This window comes from Erpetoichthys calabaricus, chromosome 2 (assembly GCF_900747795.2).
Source record: "Erpetoichthys calabaricus chromosome 2, fErpCal1.3, whole genome shotgun sequence".
NCBI classification, from domain to species: domain Eukaryota; kingdom Metazoa; phylum Chordata; class Cladistia; order Polypteriformes; family Polypteridae; genus Erpetoichthys; species Erpetoichthys calabaricus.
Window position 1 is genome coordinate 344,880,835 of NC_041395.2, and position 24,618 is coordinate 344,905,452.

Here is a 24,618-nt window from a genome sequence, read left to right on the forward strand (position 1 = left end):
CAATCTGCTGATCTTCAGCATCGGAGTCAGAGTCCTCAGACTCATCCTCTACATCTGACTCCCTCACCACATGTATGTTACCTCCCATAGAATAACTTCCATCAGTTCTCTTACAATCAACTGCTTTGTGCCCTGCACGGCCACATTTAAAACATTTCATTGATTCAGAAGATATAAACACAATATAATCACATCCATCAACTTTGAATTTCAGAGCAACATCTAACTCATTGTCACCTCTGTTGAGGAGCATAAAAACCTGTCTCCTAAATGAAACCACATGCTTTAATTCTGGCTGTTTACACCCCAAAGGAATCAAAGTAATATCAGAAATAATCTCACCATACCTGCGCAATTCATTACGCAGCAGTTCATTCTTCAAGAAAGGAGGAACATTAGAGATTATAATCCTCTTTGCAGGAGTTGAAAGCGGCAAAACAGAAATGAGGGTTCCATTAATAACTAGGCCTTCCTGGACCAGTTGGTGAACTAAGGCCTCCTCATTTAGAAATACCACAACTGCCTTATTCATTCGTGAAGCAGAAATAATGTTTTTACATCCAATTATTTTTCCAATTTCAGTAACACACTTCTCTACTGAAACTACTGGATCAACAATCAACTTGATGCCATTTCTTCTGCTAAGGTTTTCAAAGCCATGTGGTAAAAGGCCTGGCTGTATCCCTCGGGACACAGCCATCCTAGCCACTTCTTTTTAAAAAAAATACTATATAAACTTGAAATAGTAACTATATACAAATAACACAGCTAAAAATTAAGAGAAATGACTAGAAAAAAAAGAATAAAATAAAAAAAAGAAAAAGAAAAAGAAAAGCTACACTCACTCTCCTGCTAGCACAAAGGCCACTCTCACTCCAGAGCAAAGCAATCGACACACAGAGTAACAGTAAGACAGGATAGATAGATAGATAGATAGATAGATAGATAGATAGATAGATAGATAGATAGATAGATAGATAGATAGATGTGAAAGGCACTATATAATAGATAGATAGATGTGAAAGGCACTATATAATAGATAGATGTGAAAGGCACTATATAATAGATAGATAGATAGATAGATAGATAGATAGATAGATAGATAGATAGATAGATAGATAGATAGATACTTTATTAATCCCCAAGGGGATATTCAGTTGCTTAGATCCGGCCGGTCACCCTTTTTATATAATAGGATGATACTTGTCATTTTCCAGTCCTTCTCTCCAGTGTGCTGTGATTTCCTATAAATATACATCAAGGGTTTCTATTTGTACTCGCTGGCCTCCTTAAGAACTTGAGGATAAATATTATCTGGTCCTGGTGATTTGTTTGATTTCAGCTTATTTAATTTCAGCAGATCTTCTCTCTCTACAATTTCCAAATCCCTCAGTACCTCCTTAGTAGTCCCTGTTACTGCTCTGAGGTTATCCACTTCCTCATTTGTAAACACCTCAGAAAAATGTAAGTTTAAGGCATCCGTTATTTTACTGTCTGTATCTTTTAAGTCCCCTTTACTAGAAGAACTACACTAGACTATAAACAGATGAATAAATAACTAGTAAGTGATCATTTGAAATACATAAGAATAATTTTAATTTTCTTTCTTCATAATGTTGACTGCAGAATGGACTTGAAATGAAGAAATAATTCCATAATTGAAGTGCAGACTTTCAGCTTTAATTCAAAGGGTTTAACAGAAATATCATATGAGCCACTTAGAAATGACATCCATTTTTCTGTATAGCACCCCCATTTTCATGGGCTAAAAAGTATTTGGACATTTGACTGACCAGCTGTTCCATAGCCAGGTGTCAGCAGGTCCCTCATTATTTCATTAACTATTAAGCAGGTAGAAGGTCTGCAGCTGATTCCAAATGTGGAATTTGCATTTGGAAGCTGTCACTGTGAACTCTCAATGTGAGGTCCATGCAAGTAAAAACAGAACAAACCCATCAGAGAGATGTCAGAAACACCATGAGTGGTCAAATCAACCATTTTGGCAGATTCTTAAAGAGAATGAATACACTGGTGAGCTCAGCAACAACAGAAGGTCTGGACGACCACAGAAGACAACTGTGCTGGGAGATTGCAGAATTCTGTCCTTGGTGAAGAAGAACCCCTTCACAAGATTTTGCCAAACCAAGACCACTCTCTGGGAGGTAGACCTACCATCGTCAAAGTCTACGATCAAGAAAAGACTTCATGAAAGTAAAGACCAAGGGTTTAACCCCAAGGTGCAGACCACTGGTAAGCCTCAAGCATAGGAAGGACAGATTAGACTCTACCAGAAAATATTTTGAAAACACCAGTCCAGTTTTAGAACAATTTTCTTTGGACAAAGGAAACTAAGATCAAAACGTACCAGAATGATGGATAGAGAAGAGTATGGAGAAGAGAAGGAACGGCTCATGATCTGATGAATACCATCTGTGAAAAATGGCAGAGGCCGTGTTATGGCCTGATCAGGCATGGCTGCCAATGGAAGTAAGTCACTGGTGTTTATTAATGATATAACTGCAGGCAGAAGTAACAGGATGAATTCTGAAGTGTGCAGGGCGCTATACTGTCTGCTCAGAGTCGAACAAATGCTGCAAAACTGACAGGACACTTCACAGTACAGTTGGACAATGAGATGGAACATGCTGGGACTACAAACCAAGAGCTTTTCAAGGAAAAGAACCGGAATGTTCTTCATTGGCCAAGTCAATCCACTGACCTGAACCCAACTGGACGTGCAGAAGACAAAACTGATGGCAGAAAGTCCAACCAACAAGCAGCACCCGAGGACAGCAGCCGTAAAGGCCTGGCAGAGCATCACTGGGGTGGAAACGAAGCACTTGGAGATGGCCAGGGGTTCAGACTTCAGGCAGTCATTGACTGGAAAGGACTTTCAACCAAATATTGACAATGATCGTTCTATTTAGGATTAGGTTAGTTTGTCCAAATACTTTTGAGCCCCTGAAAATGGGGGGACCGTTTGTCTTTCCTAAAAGGCTCATATAATGTTTTTGTTAAGACCCTTGAATTAAATGACACTTGACCAGGAATGGGACCGTGCCACCATGCCACCTTTTATCAGGTCTTTCCCAAGGCCCTTCTACTTGTGGTGAAGCTACCTTGTTGTGTCTACATATTTTTATTTTACGGTTGAGTTTTGTGTGGCCATCTTTTCATTGCCCTGTAAAGCGCCCGTCCATGCCATCAATCATCACTAGAATACAATACAATACAATACAATTTATTTTTGTATAGCCGAAAATCACACAAGAAGTGCCGCAATGGGTTTTAACAGGTCCTGCCTCTTGACAGCCCCCCAGCCTTGACTCTCTATGAAGACAAAGAAAAAACTCCCTTGTAGGGGGAAAAAATGGAAGTTCAAAGAGAGACCCCTTTCCAGGTAGGTTGGGCGTGCAGTGGGTGTCAAAAAAAAAAGGGGGTCAATACAACACAATACACAGAACAGAACAAATCCTCAATACAGTATAAAAATAAAAATTTTAGAAGTACGGAGCAGAATTTAACAGTAGATGATATCCCATAATAGGATTTGGATTTGTTTAGAGTCCTGGAGACCTCAGCTATCAAGCTGCCTCCCCCTGTTGGCCATTCCACAGGTGAGTCAGTGCCGGGCCAGCCAATCCGATGAAAGGACCCCTCTACCCTACGATTCCTGCGCTCCTCCATCAGGGATGACTTTACCTTAAAACAACTTGGCAGGTGGGCCGTGGCACCAAGTGGCACATTTGAGTACCGAGAAGAGAAACAGAATAGGTGAGGGTGAGTAACAAATTCTAACTATCATGTTACTTCTGTTTTAGTACTAATGACTAACAACAGAGATGCAGTCTGTACAGTTAATCAGCAGCTCTAGTCAGGGTGTGCTAAACTGAAGTAGTGAGTCTTGGAAAGCTGAGACCAAAGGGGCATCTCTTATAGTAGCAGGCAGACCACTCCACAGTTTAGGGGTCCTGTAACTAAAAGCTCGACCTCCCACTGCTATTTTATTAATCTTTGGAATCCTTACAAACTGGCATCTTGAGATCTTAATGTGTGCTCAGGTTTGTAAGTCATGATAAGTTCAGACAAGTAAGCCAGACCTCAGCCATTTAATGCTTTATGTGTTAAAGGGAGGATTCTGAAATTTGCCCTAAACTTAACCGGGAGCCAGTGTAAGGATTTAAGAACTGGAGTTATGTGTTCGTATTTTCTTGTTCTTGCAATAATTGTTGCAGCCGCATTTCGGATTAACTGGAGGCTGTATAAAGAACAGTTGAACACTGCATTGCAGTAGTCGATCCTACAAGAAAAATATGCAGGAATTAATTTCTCAGAATCCTGTTTATTTAGAAAGTGCCTTAATTTCCCAGCATTTTTAAGATGGACAACTTTGTAATGTGCGCTTTAAATGACATGCTAGACAATGTTTCTCCCTCCTCCTTTATTGCACCAAGACCACTAGCACTTGCTCGACTTGATTTCAGGGACAGCTTTTCCTACTCCCGAGCTGTTCATTGATATAAAAATCATGCACCTGTAAGGAACTGGCTCTGCTTCTCAATTGTTGTAATTACCATCTGGTGTCGTCTTTGTCATCTTCTTTTTGGCTTTATTTATTGCCTGACCTGTTATACGACTGTCACCAAATACAAATAATGTGCACACATGATGACATATTGGAACCGGCACTGGCACCAGGGCTACAGGAAGTGGGCGTGTCGTCGCTCATTTAAATTTGAAACTGCAGGGAGGGGGGCGGAGTTCTGGAGAAACATTTGACAACCCGGAGAATAAAATCAACCAGAATGACGGGTTTCAGGTATTGGGCGGGCATCACTATCATTTAGAGATCTCTTTAAATACACAAGTGCTTATATAAAGATAGCCATAAATCATTTAAATGACATTTACGTTGACTTATTTGGCAGAGGTGATTTACAGCATTTATGACACAATTGGTTCCACGGTGGCACAGTGGTAGCACTGCTGACTCACAGTAAGAAGACCTGAGGTTCGCTTCCCAGGTCCTCCCTGCATGGAGTTTGCATGTTCTCCCCGTGTCTGCGTGGGTTTCCTCCCACAGTCCAAAGACATGCAGGTTAGGTGCATTGGCGATTCTAAATTGGCCCTAGTGTGTGCCCTGCGGTGGGTTGGTGCCCTGTGCTGGTTGGGATTGGCTCCAGCAGACCCCAGTGACCCTGTGTTTGGATTTAGTGGGTTGGAAAATGAATCGATGGATGGATGGAAAAGCGCTACAGTATATAAATGCAAAGAATTATTATTATTATTTTGTTATTATTATCCCCCTCTAGTGGCCATTTTTGGAAGTCCTTCTTTTAGGACTTGTGTGCCTTGGGATTCCAAGTTCATAACTTTTACTCCAAGGGTGCCCAACTCTGAATCCTGGAGGGCCACAGTGGCTACCAATTGCTTAATTAGTGACCCATTTTTGCTGCTAATTAACTTAATTTTATTGATTTTAAATTTAAGACTCGGACCCTTTAAATCAGGGGCGAGTAACTTTGGTGGTCCTGGAGGGCCGCAGGTTTTTGCTCCATCTCATTTAATGAGAGGTCATTTACTGCTGACAATTTTCTACTTCATTTTAGTGGTCTCACTTGTTTAGATTTCTTGCCCTACATTGCTTACTTTAGTCGTAAACAGCTGCATTTCCCAGTTTTGTTGGCTCCTTATTAGCAACAAGACGCAAAAAATGACAAAAGAATCAACAGTTTTCCCCCTAACTTGTCCCCATTTACACCGCTGTGTGTTCATCATGCAACTGTTTGGAAACTGAAGAGAAAAAAAGTGAAGGACTGAGAAGTACTCATCAGTTTTAGGCTTCAAATCATTTTGACGATATCATTGGAAAGAAAAAGAAAAAATTACGATTTAAGAAACACCTGACAATTGCAGAGCTGAAAACACTAACAAGCCTCAAAATGAAAGCAGATCTGTTATTGGCAAGGACATATCTAATTAAGCAACTGGGTTGAAACAAAAACCTGCAGCCACTGCACCCCCCAGAGGACTGACATTGCTCACTACCCCCCCCCCCCGATTTCAAGGGTCTGAGTCTGAAAGAGCAAATCAATTGAATGAATTAGCAGCAAAAGCAGGTAACTGATTGAGGAAACGCTTAGAATGAAAACCTGCAGCCACTGAGCCCCCCAGGACTGATGTTGCTTACCCCCTTGATTTAAAGGGTCTGAGTCTTAAAGAGCAAATCAATTGAATGAATTAGCAGCAAAAGCAGGTAACTGATTTAAGAAAAGGGCGGCACGGTGGCGCAGTGTTAGCGCTGCTGCCTCGCAGTAAGGAGACCCGGGTTCACTTCCCGGGTCCTGCATGGAGTTTGCATGTTCTCCCAATGTCTGTGTGGGTTTCCTCCCACAGTCCAAAGACGTGCAGGTTAGGTGCACTGGTGATCCTAAATTGTCCCTAGTGTGTGTGCCCTGTGGTGGGCTGGCACCCTACTCAGGGTTTGTTTCCTGCCTTGTGCCCTGTACTGGCTGGGATTGGCTCCAGCAGAACCCCGTGACCCTGTGTTAGGATATAGCGGGATGGACAATGACTGACTGACTGACTGACTGACTGATTAAGGAAACGCTTAGAATGAAAACCTAATGGACTAATGTTGCTCACCTACTGATTTTCTGAATCTTAAAGAGCAAACCAATTGAATGAAGCTAATTAGCAGCAAAAGTGGGTCACTAATTAAGAAAACAGTTGGAATGAAAACCTGCAGCCACTGCGGCCCTCCAGGACCACCGACGCCGATTGACTCGATGATGTTGACATCGTTTGGATAGAAGGCTCTGAGGCTAGGGATCTGCACTGGCAATCGGAAGGTTGCCGGTTCGAATCCGGTAAATGCCAATAGGGACTCTGCTCTGTTGGGCCCTTTAGCAAGGTCCTTAACCTGCAATTGCTGAGCGCTTTGAGTAGTGAGAAAAGCGCTATATAAATGCAAAGAATTATTATAGAAGCGTCTGCCGAGTAAATAAATGATTTAAAGATACCTCTAAGTGATAATTTGCCTTGCCACGTGCATCAACCCACAAAGCCACCACTTCAACGTCCACTATGTCACTGTCAATTAAGGGGACCAGATCGTCAAAGTCCCAATCCTGGACACTATTCTTCCAAAATGGACACAAATCATTAATTCAGTGGAGAATAAAACTGGAGACCCTGTAAAAATACACATGAAATCGAGGGGCGTTGTGTCCCCCTTCTTGTGTTTCGGCACCTAAAAACGGGGGCCCCTTGCGTTTCGGGCACCTAAAAACGGAAGAAACGGGACATATTGATCAATCTCAGGATGCGATGCAATTCCGGAACGTCTGGTCGGCCAAACCGGGACGTACAGACTGAAATCGGGACTGTCCCTGTCACTTTACTCTTAACAGCGCTATATTTGACAACGTTGCTTGAAACTTTTTGATTGATTCCCAAACAGTCCCAAACCCACGGGCCCCGCGGCAGGTGCTCTTTTTTAAATCCCCGTCCGCGGTGCGTTTTTATTCCCAAACACATTCACAGAATTCAACACGCACTGATGTGGTGTCGTTTCGGTTCGTGGCGCTTTTCTATTTAGCCCTCCGAAGATGGAAGTGAGGAGCTGCGCGTCCCCGCTGCTGCAAAGCGCGCTCCCAGGACTCCCCTCCCCTCCCCTCATCCTGCACTGCAGGCTTCGGCGCCTGGGAGGCGGCAGAGAGTCCAACTTGGAAGAGAAAGAGAGAGAAACATTTTACCTTCTTTTCCTCTTACCCAAAATGCTCGAGAGTATGGAGCGCGTTTGCTGCCATGTAACGACAGAATAACACGGCGGGGACAGGGGGGACAGGAAAGTGACATCGCCGTGTTAAGAGGAGAGCTCTGTTGCCTAAAAAGATGGCTGTGAAGGAGGAAGGCGAGGTTCTGCACGGGAAAATCAAGTGCCACGACGGGCTGGCCGGCGCGAGTGGCGCCGAGAGCTTCAGGAACGGCTACGTGAAGAGCTGCGTCACCCCCTTGAAGGAAGACCAGCAGCGGGGCTTCTTCCTCAACGCGTGCAGCTTTTGCAATGCGGATCCCCGGCGCGTCCGTGCCTCGGCTCTCTACTTGGGCGCCTTCGCACTTCTCCTGCTTTCGCTCGCGGTCTCCCGGAGCCTCGACGGCGGCCGGAGCTCCGCGCTGCTGCTGCTGCGGACTTTGCAGTCGTCTTTGCTGGGCTTGTCACAGTCCGTCAGCCCCCTGTTCAGCATCGCCTGTGCCTTTTTCTTCCTCACCTTCTACCTGAAAAGGACCAAGAGGGAAAGTTACCGATCGTGGCTGCTCTCGCTGCCGGCCTCGTGCTACTTGGGGGATTTCTTGCTTCTGCAGTTCTTGCGCTGGGGAGACGAGCAGCAGCAGATGCAAATGGTGGGCAGGCTGCTCTTTGTACTGGGCTGCGTGGGGCTGCTGACGCTCGTGCCCACTCTGAAGCTCAAACACAGCGTCTTGATCCTGGTTTTCGCCAGTTTGGTTTGGCTCGTCTCCTTCACCAGCCTGGGCTGCTTGTCGCCGTCGCTGAGACCCCTCTACGCCTGCCTGGCCGGAGTATCGGGCTCTGTCATGGCGCTATACTTTGACAATTATTTACCAAGGGAAGTGCCGCACAAGGTCTCCGTCGGAGAGGAGAAAGTGCCCGTCATCCGACCCAGGAGAAGGTCCAGCTGCGTGTCCCTGGGAGAAACTTCAACAAGTTACTACGGCAGCTGTAAGATGCCCAGGAGACCATCTTTGCCCTGCATTTCAAGAGAGCAGGTAGGTGGCGATTGGAAATGGCAGCGGTGCGGTGGCCGGGTTAAGAGGACGGGGTGCCGATTAAGTTTGGGGGGGGGGGGGGGGTCTTGTTTATTTAATTTATTTTTTGTGTTGGCGTGAACGAGCGAAAGAAAGAAACGCTGCCTCGTGTGCACCAGGCAGCCCCCTCGCAGTCCAGTCGTCGCACTTTAGGCCGCTGCTGCTGTCGCCTTTACCGCGCGCACGCGCGCACCCAGGCGGCCAAACTTGTGCGCCTCAAAACGGCCGCCGAGCACCTCTTGACGGGGCAGGCGAGCGAGGAGCCTCTGCGGCGCGGCATTGCCTCGACACGCACGTGCGCCGATTCCCACGAGGGAATGACGCGCATTTCGCTCGTGCCTGCCGCTCTCCGTGTTTCTAAATTCAAATCTCCTCCGTCGGGAGGACCGCTAACTGCCTTTGTATCGGTTCTCCCGGAACGGTTTAGCACGGCTGGGCTCCCAGATGGTTGATCGGACTGCGCCGTTTTCTCCCCCCCTCCCCTTTCTCAGGTGCGCCAAGGGGTCGTGTAGCGGCAGCGGGCTCTCGATTTACGGGCCAGCTGTTCGCTCGAATCGTTGTAAACTTCTCAGGCCACGTGCACCAAAGAGTCGTTTGAAATCGAGGCCGCCAGCTCCGTTATTTAAATGTGTGTGTGTGTGTGTGTGTGTGTAAAGTGTAGCGAAGAGGTGTAGCAGGACTCCCCCCCCCTCCTTATTAGGGTCTGCTTGTGGTGTTTACAGTTCTGGAAAGACGTCATGGCTGTCAGTGAGAGTTTATATAGCGCCTCCTGTGTTAGATGTTGAGGGTTTATGTCCCACCTGGGGTGTCGTTGCTCAAGTTTCAATTCCAGGTGGGTCACAAACCCACATTACCTGCCTTTTTCTCATTAGGCTACATCCTCAAAATGCCTGTTTTAAATTGGAGCAAAGACCACCCAGAATGGGACATAAACTCTGAATATCAGGCGTACGAGGGCAGAGCTTCACATATTGGGCCACTGCACCACACCAACATGACGAAAGTGGAGCAAGTAATAATAATAATTCTTTGCATTTATATAGCGCTTTTGTCACTACTCAAAGCGCTCATCAATTGCAGGTCAAGGGCCCAACAGAGCAGAGTCCCTATTGGCATTTACTGGATTCGAACCGGCAACCTTCTGATTGCCAGTGCAGATCCCTAGCCTCAGAGCCGAAGACATCCCAGACAGAGAGCAAACCCACGTTATCTGTCATAATAGTCCAAAGTTTTACTTGTTATGCCACAATGCCTGTCTTTTTTTTTTTTTTTTTTACTCAAAATAAGTCCCAGATGGGACATGAATTCACATTTCCTGGCAAAGGAGGCCAGAGCCTCAACTATGAAGCCACTACACCACACCACCTTCCCGAAATCTGAATAAAGACACCCCACATGGGACACGAATCTCCGTCACCATTCTTAAGAGGTCAAAGCTTTGTTCTTTATGCTGCTACATCACAATCCCTGACTACATTTGAGAGAACACATCCCAGACAAGACATGAATTCACATTACCTGGCTTAGTCAACCAACGCCTTACCTGTTAAACCACTGCACCTTGCAGACTTGCCTAAATTTGAGCAAAGACATCCCGGACACAGCTTGAACCCACATTATCAGTCTTACGAAGTCCAACCCTTTACTTATTATGACACAATGCCTGTAATTTAATTATTTTTGTTACTCAAAATAAGTCCCAGATGGGTGATGGAATTTGAGGAAAGGCACCCCAGGTGGGACATGAACCTCCATGAGCAGTCAGTCTTAAGAGGTCAAAGCTACTGCACCACAATGTCTGTCTGCTTTTGAATAAAGATCCCAGACGAGACATGAATTCACCTTACCAGTTAAGCCACTGCACCTCACCAACTTGCCTAAATTTGAGCAAAGACATCCCAGCGAGAGCTTGAACCCACATTATCTGTTTTAAGAATCCAAAGCTTTACTTATTATGCCCCAATGCCCGTCATTATTATTATTTTTTTTTTACTCAAAGTAAGTCCCAAGTGGGACTTGAACGCACGTTACCTGGCATAGGAAGACAGAGCCTCACCTATTAGATAGATAGATAGATAGATAGATACTTTATTAATCCCAATGGGAAATTCACACTTCCACTACACCACACCACCTTGTTGAAATTTGAGTAAAGACCCCTCAGATGGGCCGTGAACTTCCATTACGAGTCTTGAGAGGTCAAAGCTTTATTCTTTTAACGGCTAATTTTTTTTTTTATTTCTTTTCTCCCAGGGCTGAATATTTTTCCAAAAATGAACTTTTTTTTAAAAAAGAACACAAAGCAATTGTCTAACATATCAAATCAACAAAAAATATTTACTTTTCACAAATGTTACTGTCTTGTATGTTGCATGAGCCTGCATACTCTATGATTTCACATACATGTTACACAGCAAAGTTCTGCCAAGTCTGATCTCGCTCAAGGCAGCCAGTAGCAGTCATTGCCACAGTGCTCTCCTTAATAATAGTAATAATTCTTTGCATTTATATAGCACTTTTCTCACTACTCAAAGTGCTTAGCAATTGCAGGTTAAGGGCCTTGCTCAAGGGCTCAACAGAGCAGAGTCCCTATTGGCATTTTACGGGATTCAAACCGGCAACCTTCTGAGTGCCAGTGCAGATCCCTAACCTCTGAGCCACCACCACCTTACCATACGTGTTGCACTGGCGCCTCCTTTTCAATTGTCTGTTGCTGCGCTCTCTCACATGTATGGTTAGTGTGTACTGCAGAGAAAGAAGTCACCTGTTTGAAATCGTGCCATGTCACTGCCACCAAGTTCTCACCTGCATGAAAACCGGATTGTCACCTCTTTTTCCTCTTCAGCTTGTCTGGCTTGAACTGTGATGGCCTGTGTCTCCTGTTCACCCTCACTATGCCACAAGCTCCAATTCCCCTGCTCTGTAGCTCCATGAACAATTCTGGGCATGTAGAAAAATTGTCCATGAATTTCACCTAGGGATTAATAAAGTATCTATCTATCTATCTATCTATCTATCTATCTATCTATCTATCTATCTATCTATCTATCTATCTATCTATCTGTCTATCTATTATTTTATAGTGCCTTTCATCTATCTATCTATCTATTATTATATAGTGCCTTTCATCTATCTATCTATTATTATATAGTGCCTTTCATCTCTATCCTATCTATCTATCTATCTATCTATCTATCTATCTATCTATCTATCTATCATTATATAGTGCCTTTCATCTATCTATCTATTTATTATATAGTGCCTTTCATCTATCTATCTATCTATCTATCTATTATTATATAGTGCCTTTCATCTATCTATCTATTTATTATATAGTGCCTTTCATCTATCCTATCTATCTATCTATCTATCTATCTATTATTTTATAGTGCCTTTCATCTATCTATCTATCTATTATTATATAGTGCCTTTCATCTATCTATCTATTATTATATAGTGCCTTTCATCTATCTATCTATTTATTATATAGTGCCTTTCATCTATCTATCTATCTATCTATCTATCTATCTATCTATCTATCTATCTATCTGTCTATCTATTATTATATAGTGCCTTTCATCTATCTATCTATCTATTATTATATAGTGCCTTTCATCTATCTATCTATCTATCTATCTATCTATCTATCTATCTATCTATCTATCTATCTATCTATCTATCTATCTATTACTCGTCTTCGGAGGCTAAAAGCTTCACATATTGTGTCACAATACCACGATTCCTGTCTTATTATCAGTTAAAAGAAATAATGTGCCAGTACTGTTATAATGTACTGTTTATTGTATATTTGACTGAAACTTTTATGCAAAGCAAACCACAAGATCAGGATAAGTGACAGCTGCTGACAGAGGGGAGCACAGGCAGGTAAAGCGACTCACTCGGGGTCACAGCAAGTCAAAGGGAGGAACCAAACCAGCAAGTGCAGTGCCTTGACCAGTACACCACACCGGCTGACTAAATTTGAGCAAAGGCACAGAGTGGTTAATAGGGGAAGAACTACACAGGGGCAAAGAGCCAAGAGAAAATGTTCACAACAGAAAGGCACTATATAAAAAGGTTAGAGCACAGGTTCGGTTTCCACTTCTAAGTTATTTGCATGGCCACAAAGTGGTTAATATGGGAAGAACTACAACTGAACAAGCGTGAAGCACAATAGGGTAAGACTCACAACCGAAAAAGTACTATATAAAAATTTAAAGGGCCAGGTTCCATTACAGGTGGCACAGTGGGTACCACTGCTGCCTTGCAGTTAGGAGACCTGGGTTCGCTTCCCGGGTCCTCCCTGTGTGGAGTTTGCATGTTCTCCCCGTGTCTGCGTGGGTTTCCTCCCACAGTCCAAAGACATGCAGGTTCGGCGCATTGGCGATACTAAATTGTGTGTGCCCTGCAGTGGGCTGGCGCCCTGCCTGGGGTTTGTTCCCTGCCTTGCACCCTGTGTTGGCTGGGATTGGCTCCAGCAGACACCCGTGACCCTGTAGTTAGAATATAGCGGGTTGGATAATAGATGGATGGATGGTTCCATTACAGCGTCAGACTCCATGCATATCTTTGATGGGGTTGCTTTGTCTGCAAATACAATAAAAGACTCTGTACTTGTAAAATGCCACAGAATGGTGGCTCCCTACTGTTATTGTATATTTGACAGAAACTTTTATTCAGAGCAAACTACAAGATTAGAATAAGTGACAACTGCTCTCAGAGGGGAGCACAGGTGGGTAAAGCGACTCACTCGGGGTCACAGCAAGTCAACGGGAGGAACTGAACTAGCAAGTGCAGCGCCTTGACCAGTACACCACACCGGCTGACTAAATTTGAGCAAAGGCAACCCACACAGAACACAAACTCACATCCTCATGATGCTTCAACACCACAATGTCTGTCAAAATCTGAGCAAAATCACCCCAGATGGGACATGAACTCACATTGCTTGGCATAGGATATCCAAAGCCTCACTTATTATGCCACAACACCACACCATCTTGCCAAAATTTGAGTAGAGACACCCCAGATGGAACATAAACCTGCATTACTGTCTTAGGGGGTCAACACCTTTTTCTCATGAGGATACAAGACCACAATGCTTGTCTAAATCTGAGCAGAGTCACCCCAAATAGGACATAAACGCTCAGTATTTGGCTCAGGAGGTCAAAGCCTTCTCTGTCATCCTGTCATTTTGGAAAGGCACTGATAATGACAGGTAATATACACTGTACAGTATCTCACCAGAGTGAGTGCACCCCTCAGATTTTTGTAAATATTTTATGATATCTTTTCATGTGACAACACTAAAGATATGACACTTTGATCCGATGTCAAGTAGTCCGTGTTCAGCTTGTATGACAGCGTGAATTTGCTGTCCCCTCAAAATAACTCGACACACAGCCATTAATGTCTAAACCACTGGTAACAAAAGTGAGTACACCCCTAAGTGAGAAACGTCCAAATTGTGCCCAAAGTGTCCATATTTTGTGTGGCCACCATTATTTTCCAGCACTGCCTTAACTCTCTTGGGCATGGAGTTCACACGAGCTTCACAGGTTGCCACTCCTCCGTGACAGAGCTGGTGGATGTTAGAGACCTGACGCTTCCTTCATCTTCCCCACAGATGCTCAGTAGGTCTGGAGACATTCTTGGCCAGTCCAGCACCTTTACCCTCAGTTTCTTTAGTAAGGCAGTGGTCATCTTGGAGGTGTGTTTGGGGTCGTTATCATGTTCAGTTTCCGAAGGGAGGTGATGGTGCTCTGCTTCAGTAGGTCACAGTACATGCTGGCCTTCATGGTTCCCTCAGTGAACTGTAGCTCCCCAGTGCACTCATGAAGCCCCAAACCATGACACTCCCACCACCATGCTTGACTGTAGGCAAGACACACTTGTCCTTGTACTCCTCACCTGGTTGCTGCCACAAACGCTTGGCACCATCTGAACCAAATAAGTTGATCTTGGTCTCATCAGATTACAGGACATGGTTCTAGTAATCCATGTCTTTAGTCTGCTTGTCTTCAGCAAACTGTTTGCAGGCTTTCTTGTGCATCATCTTTACAAGAGGCTTCCTTCTGGGACGACGGCCATGCAGACCAATTTGATGCAGTGTGCGGCGGGCGTATGGTCCGAGCACTGACAGGCTGACTCTCCCACCCCTTCAACCTCTGCAGCAATGCTGGCAGCACTCATACGTTTATTTGCAAAAGACAACCTCTGGATATGACGCTGAGCACATGCACTCAACTTCTTTGGTCAACATGGCGAGGCCTGTTCTGAGTGGAACCTGTCCTGTTAAACCGCTGTATGGTCTTGGCCCTCATGCTGCAGCTCAGTTTCAGGGTGTTGGCCATCTTCTTATAGCCGAGGCCATCTTTATGTAGAGCAACGATTCTTGTTTTCAGATCCTCAGAGAGTTCTTTGCCATGAGGTGCCATGTTGAACTTCCAGTGACCAGTATGAGAGAGAGTGAGAGCGATAACAGCAAATTTAACACACCGGAGAACTTGTAACACGAACGAGTCACATGACACTGGGGAGGGAAAATGGCTAATTGGGCACAATTTGGACATTTGTCACTTAGGGGTGTACTCACTTCTGTTGCCATCGGTTTAGACATTAATGGCTGTGTGTTGAGTTATTTTGAGGGGACAGCAAATTCACGCTGTCATACAAGCTGTACATGGACTACTTTACATTGGAGCAAAGTGTCAGATCTGCAGTGTTGTCCCATGAAAAGATATCATCAAATATTTATGAAAATGTGAGGGCTATAGTCACTTTTGTGAGATACTTTAGGTTTGTGCCCCAGCTGGGGGGTGTCTTGTGGTGTGGAGGCATAATAGCTAAAATTGTGGTCACATGAGACAGGCAATGTAGGTTCATTTCCCATCTGGGGTGTCTTTACTTAAATTTCTCAAGGTGGTGTGATGAAGCGTCTCAACAGGTAAGGCTCTGGCCTCCTAAGTCAGATGTTGAGAGTTGATGGCCTACTTTGGGTGTCTTTGCTCAGATTTAGACGGACATAGTTGTGTACTAGCATGACGTGTAAATAATAAGTAAAGCTTTCATGTGTTAAAATTTAGGATTTTGTTCTGTGACAGTTTTTGCTCAGATTTAGGCAAGTTGGTGTGGTGGAGTAGCAGAACAGGTAAGGCTTTGGCTGACTAAGCCAGGTAACATGAATTCATGTCTCATCTGGGATGTCTTCCCTTAAATGGAGACGTGTATTGTGGTGTAGTAGCATAAAGAGTAAAGCTTTGATCTCTTAAGACAGGTAATGGAGGTAATGGAGATTCATGTCACATCTGGGGTGGTTTTACTCAAATGTCAGCAAGCTGGTGTGGGGTGTAGCAGCATAATAGGTAAGGCTTTGGTTTACTAAGCCAGGTAATGTGAATTCATGTCTCATCTGTGATGACTTTTGTCAAATATGGACGGGTGGTGTGCTGATGTAGCTTAATAGGTAAGGCTCAGGCCTCCTAAACCAGATGTTGCCCCATCTGAGATGATTTTTGTTAAATTGGACAGACATCGTGGTGTTGTGGCTTAATACACAATGGATGGTCGGAAAATCGAGAGTCCACCTTATGATAAGGATTTAGGTGTCACGGTGGACTCTAAGCTATCGACTTCCCGACAGTGTCCAGAAGCCATTAAGAAGGCTAACAGAATGTCAGGTTATATAGCGCCTTGATGTGTGGAGTACAAGTCACAGGAGGTTCTGCTCAAGCTTTATAACATACTGGTGAGGCCTCATCTGGAGTCCTGGGTGCAGTTTTGGTCTCCAGGCTCCAAAAGACATAGCAGCAGTAGAAAAGGTCCAGAGAAGAGCGACTAGGCTGAGTCCAGAGCTACAGGGGATGAGTTAGGAAGAAAGATTCAAAGAGCTGAGCCTTATGGAGATGAAGAGGAGACCTGACTGAAGTGTTTAAAATTTATGAAGGGAATTAGTCCAGTGGATCAAGACAGTGACTATAAAATGAGTTCATCAAGAACACAGGGACACAGTTGGAAACTTGTGAAGGGGAAATTTCACACAAACGTTAGGAAGTTTTTCTTTACACAAAGAACGATAGACATTTGGAATAAGTGACCAAGTAGTGTGGTGGACAGTAAGACTTTCGGGACTTTCAAAACTCGACTTGATGTTATTTTGGAAGAAATAAGTGGAGAGGACTGGTGAGCTTTATTGGGCTGAATGGCCTGTTCTCGTCTAGAGTGTTGTAATGTTCTAATGAGTGAGGCTTTGGCCTCCTATGCCAGGTAACGTGAGTTAATTTTTTTTATACTTAAAATAAGACTGGCATTTTAGAGTTGTGTCATAATAAGTAAAGCAGTAGCCGCCTAAGCCAGGTGATGTGAGTTTATGTTCCCTCTTGGATGTCATTACTCAAATTTTAGGCAAGTCGGTGTGGTGTACTGGTTTACTAAGGCGAGGCTTTGGTTTACTAAGACAGGTAAGGTGAATTCATGTCTTGTCTGGGACATCTTTGCTCAAATTTAGACTGGTGGTATGATGACATGGTTGAATAGGTAAGGCCTAAGACAGATATTGTGAGTTTATGTCCCATCTGGGGTGTCTTTACTCAAATTTGAATTCTGGATGCGTCACAAGCCTACATTTCCTGTCTTAGGAGGTCAATGCCTTTTTCTCATGAAGCTATAACACCACGATGCCCATGTGAAGGTGAGCAAATGTACCCCTAATGGGACATAAACTTTCAATATCTGACTTAGAAGGCCAGCACCTTAGCTGTTAAACCACACAAGCTGTCCAGAATTGACAAAAATCATCCCAGATTTACCAGCTTCACCTACAGGGTGTCCCAAAAATGTATACACACTTTGAATGATTATAAATAAAAGGTTTATGAAGTTTTATAGTTGTGTAATAAGTCCATTGCCATAGGGTCTGGTGAATGCAAAGGCTACCTGTTCGCCCAATCCATTTCTTTGGCAGATGTTCGTCAGGGGGAATAAAACTGGTCCTCATCCCGAAACTCCTCTTGAATGCGTGGCATGACCGATTCCTGCAGCAACTTCAAATTAACAACACCAGTCACAGTGTTATCTTAATAAACATTTTATTTATGATCGTTCAAAGTGTGTATACAGTTTTTTTTGGGACACCCTGTATTAAGTCACAGTACCTCACCACCTTCTTCTTCTCTCGGCTGCTCCCGTTAGGGGTTGTCACAGCGGATCATCTTCTTCCATATCTTCCTGTCCTCGTCATCTTGTTCTGTCACACCCATCACCTGCATGTCCTCTCTCACCACATCCATAAACCTTCTCTTAGGCCTTCCTCCTCTCCTCTTCCCTGGCAGCTCTATCCTTGGCACCCTTCTCCCATTATACCCAGCATCTTCCCTCTGCACATGTCCAAACCTACTCAATCTCGCCTCTCTGACTCCAAACCATCCCACCTGAGCTGACCCTCTAATGTCCTCATTTCTAATCCTGTCCATCCTCGTCACACCCAATGCAAATCTTAGCATCTTTAACTCTGCCACCTCCAGCTCTGTCTCCTGTGCCACCGTCTCCAGCCCATATAACATATCTGGTCTCACTACCATCCTGTAGACCTTCCCTTTCACTCTTGCTGATATCCGTCAGTCACAAATCACTCCTGACACTCTTCTCCACCCTGCCTGCACTCTCTTCTTCACCTCTCTTCCACACTCCCCATTATTCTGTACTGTTGATCCCAAGTATTTAAACTCCTCCACCTTTGGCAACTCTACTCCCCTCATCCTCACCATTCCACTGACCTCCCTCTCATTCACACACATGTATTCTGTCGTGGTGGTCCTACTGACCTTCATTCCTCTCCTCTCGTATCTCAACCTCTCCAGGGTCTCTTCAACCTGCAGATCACAATGTCATCAGCAAACAAGTCACAGTATCTCGCCAACTTGCCCAAATATGAGCAACGACATCCCAAACAGAACACAAACACACAAGACGTGCCTTAGGAGGCCACAGCTTTCCTTATTATGTCACAGCAACTAAACACCGGTTTTATTTTGAATTAAAAAAAAAAAAAAACAATAAAAGTTCAGACATGAGCGTCAGTAGGCTTTGCGCCCCAGGAACTGAGTTACCCAAACTCTTCTCTAACGTTTCAGTAATTATTTAATGCTCTGATGCTGATCTTACTGATCATAAAATAGATCATTACGATAGTAATTGACGAGAATTCATAATTAATTGCAGACTTACGGTATTTGAGGGTTCCTCTAGAATGCACGACTTTGGCTCATTTCGGCACATCGTCATCTCATAGCAGGCTGAAGTTTCGAATTTGGTATTTTTCCGTCTGGCCATTTTTTAGCCCTAGACTGTCCTCAGGAAACTGTGACACACACCCACCATCGAGATATCGATGTTTTCGGTATCGGGGAACCTTAAAATGTTGAGATATGTCGAAAACAGGAGATCAAAATTTTTAATGAATCTAAAGCTTTCGCGCCTCCCCCATTAACATGATAGGTTATGGTGTAAAGCAGTGATATCCCAGATGAGACACAAACTCACATTACCTGGCATAGGAGGCCAAAGCCTTTTCTCATGAAGCTGCTGCACCTCAATGCCTGTCTACATTTGAGCAAAGACACCACGAGTGGGACAGAAACGCTCAATATTTGGCTCAGGAGGTCAAAGCCTTACTTATCATCCTTTCATTGTGGAAAAGCACCTGTAATGACTGGTAATGTAGGTTTGTACCCCCATCTGGAATGTCTTTGCTCAAAATAGAAGGATCATGGTGGTGTTGTGGCATAATAACTAAAGCTTTGGTCTCCTAAGACAGGTAATGGAGGTTCATGTCACATCTGGGGTGTCTTGACTCAAATTTCGGCAAGGTGATGTGGCCTAATAGGTAAGGCTTTGGCCTCCTAAGTCAGGTGTTGAGAGTTCATGTCCCACCTGTGATGTCTTTACCCAGATTTAGATGGGCATAGTGGTGTAGTAGCATCCTGAGGAAAGCTTTGGCCTGTTAAGATGTGGATTTGTGTTCTGTGTGGGTTGCCTTTGCTCAAATTTAGGCAGGCGGTGTGGTGTACCGGTTAAGGTGCTGCACTTTAAGCCTTCAGGTTGCTGGTTCGGTTCCTCCCTTTGACTTGCTGTGACCCCGAGTGAGTCGCTTTACCCGCCTGTTCTTCCCTCTGAGAGCAGTTGTCACTTATTCTAATCTTGTAGTTTGCTCTGCATAAAAGTTTCTGTCAAATATGCACTAACAGTAGGGAGCTGCCATTCTGTGGCATTTTACAAGTACAGACTCTCTCTCGTACAGACGTGTTTTGTTGTATTTGCAGTACTGGCAGACAAAGCGACCCCATCAAAGATACGCATTGAGTCTGAGGCTGTAATGGAACCTGGCCCTTTAAATTTCTATATAGTGCCTTTCTGTTGCGAGTCTTACCCTATTGTGCTTCGCGGTTGTTCAGTTGTAGTTCTTCCCAGATTAACCACTTTGGCCATGCAAATAATTTAGAAGTGGAAACCGAACCTGTGCTCTAACCTTTTTATATAGTGCCTTTCTGTTGTGAACATTTTCTTGTGGCTCTTTGATTGCCCCCATGTAGTTCTTCCCTATTCACCACTCTGTGGTCCTATAAATAACTTAGAGGTTTAAAGTAAACACATTGTGTAACCTTTTTATATATGTGAACATTTGCTTATCACTCTTTGACTGCTCCCATGCAGGCCTTTTCATATTAACCACTTTGTGGTCCTACACATAATTTATATGCTGGGACTAAACCCGTGGTCTGACTGCTTTATATAGTGTCTTTCTGTTGTGAACATGATCTCATAGCTCTTTGACTGCACCCATGCAGTTGTTCTCAAATTAATTACTTTGGGGATCATGCAGATAACTTAGAGGTGGGAGCTGAACCCGTAGACTAACTGTTTAATGTTGTGCCTTACTATTGTGAACATTTTCTTGTGGCTCTTTGATTGCCCCCATGTAGTTCTTCCCCTATTCACCACTCTGTGGTCCTATAAATAACTTAGAGGTTCAAAGTAAACACATCGTGTAACTTTTTTTATATAGTGCCTTTCTTTTGTGAACGTTTATCTCTTGGCTTTTCAACTGCCCCATATTAACTATGCTGGGGTCATACAAATAACTAGGAGGATTGAACTGAGACTGTGGTCTGTTCTGTGTAGCGCCTGTCAGCTGTGAAGATTTTCTCGTCACACTTCACAGGCCCCTTTGCAGTGTTTCTCATATTAACCGCTTTGTGGTCATACAAATAATTTATAGGATGGAACTAAGCCTGTGGTCTGTTTTATATAGTGCCTTTCTTTTGTGAACATTACCTCATCATTCTTTGACTGCCTCCATGCAATTCTTTCTATGTTATCACTTCATGGTTATACAAATAACTTTAAGGTGGGAAGTGAAACCATGGTCTTAACTGTTTTATGTAGTGCCGTTTCTGTTGTGAATGTTAGCTTTGACTTCCCCCATGCAGTTATTCTCAGATTAATCCCTCTGGGATCATACAAATAACTTTAAGGTGGGAACTGAACCCCTAAGGTCTTAACTGTTTCATATAGTGGCTTTCTGCTATGAACATGTTCTCATCACTCTTTGACTGCCCCTGTGCAGGCCTTTTCATATTAACCACTTTGTGGTCATACACATAATTTATAGGCTGGCACTAAACCCGTGGTCTGTTTTTATATTATTTACAGTTCATCCAGAAAGTATTCACAGCGCATCATCACTTTTTCCACATTTTGTTATGTCACAGCCTTATTCCAAAATGGATTAAATTCATTTTTTTCCTCAGAATTCTACACACAACACCCCATAATAACAACATGAAAAAAGTTTACTTGAGGTTTTTGCAAATTTATTAAAAATAAAAAAATTGAGAAAGCACATGTACATAAGTATTCACAGCCTTTGCCATGAAGCTCAAAATTGAGCTCAGGTCCATCCTGTTTCCCCTGATCATCCTTGAGATGTTTCTGCAGCTTCATTGGAGTCCACCTGTGGTAAATTCAGTTGACTGGACATGATTTGGAAAGGCACACACCTGTCTATAGAAGGTCCCACAGTTGACAGTTCATGTCAGAGCACAAACCAAGCATGAAGTCAAAGGAATTGTCTGTAGACCTCCGAGACAGGATTGTCTCGAGGCACAAATCTGGGGAAGGTTACAGAAAAATTTCTGCTGCTTTGAAGGTCCCAGTGAGCACAGTGGCCTCCATCATCTGTAAGTGGAAGAAGTTCGAAACCATCAGGACTCTTCCTAGAGCTGGCCGGCCATCTAAACTGAGCGATCGGGGGAGAAGGACCTTAGACAGGGAGATTACCAAGAACCTGATGGTCACTCTGTCAGAGCTCCAGAGGTCCTCTGTGGAGAGAGGAGAACCTTCTAGAAGGACAACCATCTCTGCAGCAATCCACCAATCAGGCCTGTATGGTAGAGTGGCCAGACGGAAGCCACTCCTTAGTAAAAGGCACATGGCAGCCCACCTGGAGTTAATAATAATAATAATAATAATAATACATTTTATTTATATAGCGCCTTTCCCATGCTCAAGGCACTTACAGAATATAATAAAGAACGGCAGGGTATACAGTATATAGCATTGTACAAACCAGATAAATAAATAAAGAAGATTAAGACAGGGCGGCACGGTGGCGCAGTGGTAGCGCTGCTGCCTCGCAGTTAGGAGACCCGGGTTCACTTCCCGGGTCCACCCTGCGTGGAGTTTGCATGTTCTCCCCGTGTCTGCGTGGGTTTCCTCCGGGCGCTCCGGTTTCCTCCCACAGTCCAAAGACATGCAGGTTAGGTGGATTGGTGATTCTACATTGGCCCTAGTGTGTGCTTGGTGTGTGGGTGTGTTTGTGTGTGTCCTGCGGTGGGTTGGCACCCTGCCCGGGATTGGTTCCCTGCCTTGTGCCCTGTGTTGGCTGGGATTGGCTCCAGCAGACCCCCGTGACCCTGTGTTCGGATTCAGCGGGTTGGAAAATGGATGGATGGATGGATTAAGACAGTGAACTCTGGGGGGAAAAAAAAGAAACAGACAACATCATTGATGGTCTCGCACACACATACAGATTACATGAGCATCTTGACAGAGAAGTAAACTGAGAGAAAGGTAATAAAGTCAAGTAGAGCTAAAAGCCTTCCTGAACAGATGAGTTTGGAGTTGTTTTTTTAAAAGAATTCATGGAGTCGGCTGACCTGATTAATTTCGGTAGGTCATTCCAGAGTCTGGGCGCTATACAGCTGAAGGCCCTGTCACCCATGGAGTGTAGATTAGTGAGGGGCACAACAAGATTGCCAGAATCGCTTCCCGGTTCCTCCCTGTGTGGATAGCGCTTTGAGTACTGAGAAAAGCGCTATGTAAATGTAATGAATTATTATTATTATTATTAGAATCAGAGGACCTTAGTGGGCGAACAGGCACATAGTGATCGAGAAGGTCACTGATGTAGTTTGGTGCGAGGTTATTTAAGGCTTTGTAGGTTATTAGTAGGATTTTATATTTGATTCTGTAAGACACAGGGAGCCAGTGAAGGCGGAGCAGGATGGGTGTGATGTGCTCGCTGCTGCTGGTTCGAGTAAGGACTCTTGCAGCCGAGTTTTGAATAAGCTGATAGATAGATAGATAGATAGATAGATACTTTATTAATCCCAATGGGAAATTCACATTCTTCAGCAACAGCATACTGATACAATAAATAATATTAAATTAAAGAATGATAATAATACAGGTGAAAAAACAGACAATAACTATGTATAATGTTAAATATTAACGTTTACCCCCCCCGGATGGAATTAAAGAGTCGCATAGTTTGGGGGAGGAACGATCTCCTCAATCTGTCTGTGGAGCAGGACAGTGACAGCAGTCTGTCGCTGAAGCTGCTCTTCTGTCTGGAGATGACATTATTTAGTGGATGCAGTGGATTCTCCATAATTGATAGGAGTCTGCTCAGCGCCCTTCGCTCTGCCACAGATGTTAAACTGTCCAGCTCCATGCCAACAATAGAGCCTGCCTTCCTCACCAGTTTGTCCAGGCGTGAGGCGTCTTTCCTCTTAATGCTGCCTCCCCAGCACACCACTGCGTAGAAGAGGGCGCTCGCCACAACTGTTTGATAGAACATCTGCAGCATCTTATTGCAGATGTTGAAGGAAGGCAGCCTTCTAAGGAAGTATAACCGGCTCTGTCCTTTCTTGCACAGCGCATCAGTATTGGCAGTCCAGTCTAATTTATCATCCAGCTGCACTCCCAGATATTTATAGGTCTGCACCCTCTGCACACAGTCACCTTTGATGATCACAGGGTCCATGAGGGGTCTGGTCCTCCTAAAATCCACCACCAGCTCCTTGGTTTTGCTCGTGTTCAGGTGTAGGTGGTTTGAGTCACACCATTTAACAAAGTCATTGATTAGGTCCCTATACTCCTCCTCCAGCCCATTCCTGATACAGCCCACGATAGCAGTGTCATCAGCAAACTTTTGCACATGGCAGGACTCCGAGTTGTATTGGAAGTCCGATGTATATAGGCTGAACAGGACCGGAGAAAGTACAGTCCCTTGTGGCGCTCCTGTGTTGCTGACCACAATGTCAGACGTGCAGTTCCCAAGACGCACATACTGAGGTCTGTCTTTAAGATAGTCCACGATCCATGCCACTAGGTATGAATCTAATCCCATCTCTGTCAGCTTGTCCCTAAGGAGCAGAGGTTGGATTGTGTTGAAGGCGCTAGAGAAGTCTAGAAACATAATTCTTACAGCACCACTGCCTCTGTCCAAGT

At 44.2% G+C, this 24,618-nt stretch overlaps 2 protein-coding genes across 3 annotated transcripts in view; both read left to right on the forward strand.

Annotated features, from left to right (window-relative positions):
• The first annotated feature begins 3,720 nt into the window (after positions 1–3,720).
• LOC114647383 (protein inscuteable homolog) overlaps positions 3,721–24,618 on the forward strand; it is a 646,645-nt gene continuing 625,747 nt past the window's right edge. Inside the window, exon 1 of the mRNA XM_051923473.1 lies at positions 3,721–3,780. The gene's annotated coding sequence lies outside the window, so the exon portion shown is untranslated. The remainder of the gene's footprint in view (positions 3,781–24,618) is intronic.
• pde3b (phosphodiesterase 3B) overlaps positions 7,730–24,618 on the forward strand; it is a 191,248-nt gene continuing 174,359 nt past the window's right edge. For both annotated transcript variants that reach the window (XM_028796080.2, XM_051923409.1), the window contains exon 1: positions 7,730–8,790. In XM_028796080.2, the coding sequence (XP_028651913.2) occupies positions 7,897–8,790 (894 nt within the window). In that variant the 5' untranslated portion in view covers positions 7,730–7,896. The remainder of the gene's footprint in view (positions 8,791–24,618) is intronic.